Source organism: Coccomyxa subellipsoidea (genome assembly GCF_000258705.1).
Source record: "Coccomyxa subellipsoidea C-169, whole genome shotgun sequence".
Lineage (NCBI taxonomy): Eukaryota > Viridiplantae > Chlorophyta > Trebouxiophyceae > Coccomyxaceae > Coccomyxa > Coccomyxa subellipsoidea.
In genome coordinates this window covers 2814457-2821513 of record NW_005178040.1, presented here as the reverse complement: position 1 = coordinate 2821513, position 7057 = coordinate 2814457, and the positions used below count along the sequence as shown (strand labels likewise).

Sequence of the window (7057 nt, the reverse complement as noted above, 5' to 3'; positions counted from 1 at the left end):
CGGATCTTGCTGCGATGAGTCATGGAACCAGAAGTCAGTCGAAGCGCCCAGCGCAGGGCAGCCCAGGGCAGTCAGATGAGGAGATGGAGCCGCCCCTCCACGATCTCCTTCTTGCAAAGGTCGAGTCTATGATCCACGGCCTGGAAAGCAAGCTTGACAGTAAGCTGGACGAGAAATTTGGGGCCCTCTTCCCTCAGCTGAAGGCAGAGCTCAAGGCAGAGCTGAAAACCGAGCTGAAGGATGAGGTGGTGGCTGAGCTGAAGGCAGAGCTGCTGCCTCTCCTGCGCGCTGAGCTGGCCAAGGACACGCAGACCAGAGCCGCCTCCAACGATGAAGCAGTGGTGAACAAAGTGCACCATCTGGAGTCTGTGGTGGAGTCTCAGGCCCGCCAAGCCAGGAGTGCCAACCTGATCTGCCATGGTCTGGCAGAGGACAACACAGAGAATGTCTCAGCCCGCGTGGCAGCGCTGTTTGACAGCAACAGCGGCCCCCCTGCTGTTGTCAGCGAAGCTCGCCGCCTCGGTGCCCCCAGCGCCACGCGCACCAAGCCGCGCCCCGTGCTCATCAGCTTCAGCGGCGTGGCAGCCAAGCACGCTGCCCTCAAGCACAGCAAAGCCCTGCGCCAGCGCCAGATTTTCCTGGATCCCGACCTCACCCCGCAGCAGCAGCGCATCCGCGTCAGCATGCGCCCACACTATGTCGCCCTGAAGACAGCCGGCAAGCAGCCCTTCTGGCGCGAGGAGCGCCTCTTCGTCCGGGAGGGCGACCGCGTGCGTGAGCACATGCCTGTGCCTGGGCCTCCCCCGGCTGCCGCGCCGGGCGCCGCTGCCGCCCCGGGTGCTGCCACTGCCGGGCCCTCTCAGGCCGCGCCTTCCTCCCCCGGCCGCGCCGACTCCTACGCCGAAGCAGTGCGCCGCTAGGAAGTCTCCAGCCGCCTATCGCTGCGTATATTGTCCTGGAATGTCAATGGCTTACATGCTAGCAAAATATCCTTGTGGGACACGGCAGCCTATCTTGACCAGTTCGATATTGTACTTCTGACTGAGGCCCGTTGCTTGACCTGGGATGACTCGATCTTGCCTCACCACTCTGTGACTTTCACGGCTGCTAGTGAAGAGGGCAAGGCGGGTGAAGGCATTGTTGTTGCGGTTCGGAAGCACCGTGATTACCACGCACAAGACTGGGTGTCAGACACTGACAGTGCCTTATGGGTGAAAGTGCAGTTTGAGGGGGACTCTACACCGCTGCTGATTGGCTCCAGCTATGTGCCTCCAGCGGGTTCCCGGCAATTGCAGACTGTGGACCTGACCAGTCGATTTACGGGCTTATGTGCAGAAGTTGTTGCCGCTCGTGCTCAGGGCAATGTGATCCTGGCAGGAGACTTCAATGCTCGTGTGTCAAATTTGCCTGACGCTGATGACAGCAATACTCGAGGCTGCACTGATGAAGGTGTCAATGCTCATGGGCTGCGCCTGTTAGATTTTTGCAAGGAAACTGACATGCTCATATGCTCTGGCAGAGTGCTAGGAGACCTTGAAGCAGTGCCTACCTTTAAGGCCAGAACCCATACTCAGGCAACTAGACCTGATCATGTTCTCGTTTCCGCTGATGCGCTCCCCTTGATTTCTCATCTTGTTGTGAACACTGGTAGAAAAGACTCTGATCATCATCCTATTGAGATGACGTTGCAAGTGAATGTGGCTGCCAGTGTTCCCTTACCATGTATTGGGGCGCCATTGTCACGAGTGAAATGGCAGCCCAGTGCTAGGAATGCGTATGCTGCTGCTTTGCGCAATGTTGCCAGTGCAAGTCTTGACGCCTGCACAGGCCATGCTGTGGCTGGGGAACTTGATGCAGCCTTTCAGACCCTGGAGGCGGGGATCCGGGAGGCCGCAGCCGCGAACAGCATGCCGGCCCGCACCGGGCGCCATCAGCGCAAGGCGCGTGCCGACGCGCCCTTCTTCGATTCGGAGTGCCGCCAGCTTAAACGGGACGTCCGCGCCCGCGCGCGGTGCGGGGGCGATCCAGCCGAAGTGCGCGCGCTGGAGCGTGCCTACCACAACACCGTCCGCCACAAACGGCGCGCTCACCGGCTCGCGCAACTGCGCCGCCTGCTTGATGATTTGCACAGTGACCCCCGAGCCTTCTGGAAGCGGCTCAAGTCTCAGCAGTCTGATATACCTGAGCAGCTCAAGCCAGTGCAATTGTGGGCTGGCTATCTCAAGCGGGTTGCAAACTTGCAGTTGCCACTCATTGCTGAGCTGCCCCACTTGTCTTTCCCTGTCCAGCCCAGTGCTCCTGTTGCCCATGTTGATGCTCTCAATGCACCCATCTCTCTTGGGGAGGTGCTTGCTGGGCTCAAAAGTTTACACAATGGTCGTGCCACCGGAGTGCAAGGTTTACCAGCTGAGCTGTTTCGGTATGCAAAAGATGAGCGGGCGCCAGGCATGCCTCCTCCGGAAAATGTCCTGGCGCCTGCTTTGGTGGCTGTGCTGAACTCTGCATTTGTGGCTGGGCAAGTGCCACCCTCTCTGAATGGTAGCCTGATCACCCCTGTGCACAAGAAAGGCAGCAAGCTTGACATGCTCAATTATAGACCCATTGCCGTTACTGAGCCCATCATGCGCTTGTATGCTGGCATATCCTGAGTTTGAGGACCGCTTTGAGGACTGCCTGAGGACCATATCATTAGGGACAAAAATCAACTTGCAACGAGTACCCAAAGCAGCGGGCACCCCAAAGTGCCCAGAATAGGCGCACGTGGTCCAATAATCCCGAATTTCGACGGAAACTTGTGTTTCTGACCAGACGAGGGTCCTTTTCAGTTATACGTCCCGTCAAACCTGATTTTAAAAATTGTAATAAGCTCCTACAACTGTTGATCAGGCCGCCCGATCCTGATTGCAAGCAATTGCGACCCGCACCCGTGTCGATGAGTCCATCCGGAATATGCAAGACGCTGCACGATCGTCGTCACTCGCCTGCGAAGGTGAGTTCGAATCTACTACTAGTCTTAGACACCAAAAACTGCTGTGTTGATTCTCAACGTCTCCTGCAACTCGAGAATTAACGTCTTCAAGTAGTCCGGAACAGATTCCGGAACAGATTGTGCACTGACAGCGAATCCGCCTTGCTTCAGAAACAAATGTAAGGTTGAAACTGTTTGATCTGCAGGCAGCGAGACAAAGGGCGCAGGAAAATGAAGCCTGGCGTTCCGTCAAGAAGTTTGCGCTCGCGATCCTGCACGAGCTACAAGACGGTGGACCTGTTCCCTTGGCTCCGATTCTGCTACAACCATCTTTCTACGAGACGAAAGATCTTTGGATAACGTTACAGTTTCTGGTAAGTTTCTGTCCCCGTCCTGTCTTTTCTTGAATGCTTTTGATGAAGTACTCGATTGCATGTGGTCCCTCCTTGTGTTTGTTACTAACTGCTACTTCTGCAAGTAGAATATCGTTCTGCTACAGGTTTCATGGAACTTTGTGGAATGCTCGCAAGCGCTCACGCCTCATGCGGATTTTAGCAGCCTGACTGTGAAGCTTGGCATGCCTGTGGAGGATTTTGACAAGCATGCAAGACTGACAGACATGAAGAATTTCTGCTGGATGCTTTGGTTTGAAATCAGTGGGGAAACTTTCACACAAGAAGCTTTTGTGCACTTGCTGAAATTTGCTCATTAGAGGGCAGCCAGCTTGCATTGAGTCACAGTGTGCATGTTGCACTGTATAAAGTTGATGACTGAAAATCAGTACAATAGCTATTTCTGCATGCTTTTTAACATATTGACTGATAGAACATGATGATATCATTGATATCAGTAACCTGCACAACACTGAACCAGAATTTGTCACACACGGACTTGATCTCTTAAGCTAATCTTGATCTCTAAGCTGCTCATGCTGGCTTATTCATGTATTGGCTGTTTGTAGACCATTAAGCAACCCCTACATAAAAAAGGCATTCCTCTGTTCCACCATTTTTCGTTCATAAGATTCGGTATGCACATGGAGCACAAAATACTCATCCCCCCTCCTCCTGCGCCTTGCCCTTCTTCTTCCCAAGCGACTTGATGAAGGCAGGCATGGACAGCCCAGCTGCGTTGCGATCATTTTCCAACTGAGTGAGCACGCGCTGCACTGCTGTGGGCCCCGCGCGGGTGGCAGGCATCTGAGCTGCCAACCTCTGCACTTCCAGGGCAGCCTCCTTCCACTCAAAGAAACGCTGCTTCACATTCTTTTGGCTGCGCACCTCCAGCGGCAGGCAGCTAACGGCAGCACTGCCGCTGAGGCTGTCACCATGTTCCCAGAGCTGCCAGAACTGCTGCATGGAGTCCAAGTGCCTCAGCTGCGGAATTGCGCGCTGCAAACGCTGTGCAGGACCTGTGCTCCCACTCTGCAGGCCTGCGGTCGGTGCTACTGCCGCGCGTGCCGCTCCAGGCAGCATTGAGTTGTGCAAGGCTGCTGGTTGGGCTGATGCGCCCGCTGCAGCATGCTGGGGCTGCAACATCATGTCATTGATAGACACCACTGGCAGAACGCCGTATCCAGGCACAAGCACGAACTTGCTGTTCGCCACAATCTCGCTGTGCTCGCGCTGTTCCCTCTGCTCTGGAGTGCCCAGCAGCCTGGCGAATGGCCTGGAGAGGACATTGGACGAGCCCAGCACCGGCCCTGCACGCGCCGCTGGCGGCCTTGCAGGGGGCACCATAGGCGCTGCCCACGGTCTGTCCACATCAGCTTCAGCCGCTGCCGGTGGCGCTGCCGCTGCCACTGCTGCCACATGGGCTGAGGGTGCAGCTTCAATGGGTGCCACTGCCTCAGTCCTTTGTGGACTGCTGTCTGATGAAGCTGATAGCTGCAGCAGGGGTGCTTCATCCCCTGGCTCCCCCAGCTCTGGAAGCAAAGCCTCCTCCATCGCCTCCACCATGTCTGCAACAATCAAAATGAATGCCTTCACGGATCTTCATGTATTTAGAAAATTCCATCGAGAGCAGCAAACTAGAAGAGATTCAACTTTGCGACTTCACTGGGTTTCAGTGCCCAACATTGGACAGGAGCTGGTGCTGCACAGCTGTCAATTCTGCCTGATGAGATTGATCCAGAACGGCAAGTGCTCTTTCAGCTTCAAGCAAGTGTGCACACAATTTATGAGAACACAGGAACTCACCAATGCATTTGATCTCCCGCGGGCTCATCATATCCGCCAGAAAAATCATCCTGCCATCATCTGCTCGCCCAACGCTGGCGTATAGGTAGGCAAAGGAAGACCTGTCCCTGAGAGCAGTTGCACTCGGCGAGGCTAGCAGAAGCTTCATCAACTTCGTGTATTGGCCAATGGTCAGAGTGTCCTCCACTGTATTGTCCTGGGGGTCCACGCCCCCAGATGGACGCATGCCCTTCGCTGCCATGTTGTTTTTGAGAGTATCATAGACTGCCCCATATGTTGTGTCATCCTTCAAGGAGGAAAGCGACACCTGCATGCAAGAAAATTCATTCTGAAGCTCAGGTCTGGCTGTCATATTTCCACAGGCCACATTGCAGCACCCAAAAAGAATGTGCAGTCAACCCACCTTTCTGCGTTTCTCAGCAGGCAGGGCCGCCAGCTCCGCAGCATATCTGCTCTGCAAGGCGCTGTGAGCCCCTTCCAGGACTTTAAGCCTCTGTGAGCCACAACACATCTGCCGTTCTCAGAGGTTTCCTGTGTGGACAAAAGAAAGGCAACTTCACAGAGAGTGCGATAGAGGCAATTGAAATTACCAGCTCGGAGGCCTTCTGTGGCCAGTCCAACCCTGGCCAGTTCTTGCCGACCCAGTGAAGGAAGCGCACTGCCACATCCACACCCGCCCGCACCATGTTGCCATCATAGGGCTGAGCACGCTTCCTGCCCTCCTCATCGTGGAGCAAAAACCACTGCAAAAGCAATGCATTTATTCTGAGATCCATAACCAGTGCAGGCCAGGGCTCCAACAAATTGAATCGAAATGAGATAGTGCTTCACCTCAAATCTCTTGATAATGCTGTCATACTTTTTGATTGTATTCTCCCTGCCAGAAGCTCGCCTCTCCTGGCCAATCTTTTGCAGTTCACTGGCGGACAGCCTGCACTCACAAGCAGCAAAAAACATCACTGCTGCAAGACTTCCAAGTACCAGATGGTTGAACCCGTGATCTGAACACCCTTTCTCTTCCTCCGCGCTTAGAAGACCACCTCACCGTGCAGTGGACTTCTTGGGCTTCTTTTTGGGCCTCTTTGCTGGTCGTATAGCAGCGTCTGGCTGTGACTCTGCCCCTGAATCACTATCATCTGCCAAACCCGACTCTGGATCAGACTCCTGCTCAAGGTCGGATTCGGAGGACGGAGCAGCTGCAGCAGCCACTCTTCGCCTTCTACGAGGGATGGGCTGCTCATCGGAACTGTTCGGTACTTCTGACTGCGCTGTTTGACTCGCTGATTGCTCACCTGAAGCAAGACCAGCAGACCAATCCCAACGAACCGAAATAGTTGATAACTGAAAGCAATGTTTGGAACCTGGTTTAATTGACATATCAGCAAGCAAAATGCGGAGCTCACCAGTTTCGGCAGACACTGTGCCGACTGCATGAGGCACAACATCAGGACTTCTCAAATGGTTTCGGGTTGCCAACGCCTGGCTCCGGAGTAACCTGCCTACCGGTTCTAATCCGCTTGCTGCCCTTCTCAAACTCACGAGAGATTCTAATAAATTATCAGCCTGCATACCGCACAGCACATGATCAGACACCCCATAATCAGGTTCAGCCCTCACGAAACTCCAACCAACGAGCATACTCGATCACACATTCATGCGCTAGCACTAGATTACGCGCTGGCATCCGTGCTAGGGCCCAAGGCGGGGCAGGCGGGGCTTCTGATCTCGCATCACACCTGCGCAGGTTGTCGGGTTCGTTTCGGGGCCATACATGTGCGTCCACGGCTGAAGCTCCAGGAGACAAGCCAAGCATCACCTACTATCACGGTAGCCCGGACAAGACTGGGAAACGGTGCGGGATCATGCCAGAAAGTGGATTTGATTACAGCCA

At 54.7% G+C, this 7057-nt stretch overlaps 3 protein-coding genes across 3 annotated transcripts; 1 reads left to right on the top strand and 2 right to left on the bottom strand.

Annotated features, from left to right (window-relative positions):
• Positions 1-83: 83 nt before the first annotated feature.
• COCSUDRAFT_40322 (hypothetical protein) lies at positions 84-920 on the top strand (the record flags this gene model as incomplete). The annotated part of the gene is made up of 1 exon (XM_005650676.1): positions 84-920. The coding sequence occupies one exon, from the start codon at positions 84-86 to the stop codon at positions 918-920; it is 837 nt and encodes a 278-aa protein (XP_005650733.1).
• A 297-nt stretch (positions 921-1217) lies between these two features.
• COCSUDRAFT_32511 (hypothetical protein) lies at positions 1218-1969 on the bottom strand. The gene has a single exon (XM_005650675.1). It carries the CDS (start codon positions 1929-1931, stop codon positions 1740-1742), a length of 192 nt encoding a protein of 63 aa, XP_005650732.1. The 5' UTR covers positions 1932-1969; the 3' UTR covers positions 1218-1739.
• Positions 1970-3769: 1800 nt separating this feature from the next.
• COCSUDRAFT_32510 (hypothetical protein) lies at positions 3770-4571 on the bottom strand. Its single transcript, XM_005650674.1, has one exon. It carries the CDS (start codon positions 4441-4443, stop codon positions 4021-4023), a length of 423 nt encoding a protein of 140 aa, XP_005650731.1. The 5' UTR covers positions 4444-4571; the 3' UTR covers positions 3770-4020.
• Between the last annotated feature and the right edge of the window lie 2486 nt (positions 4572-7057).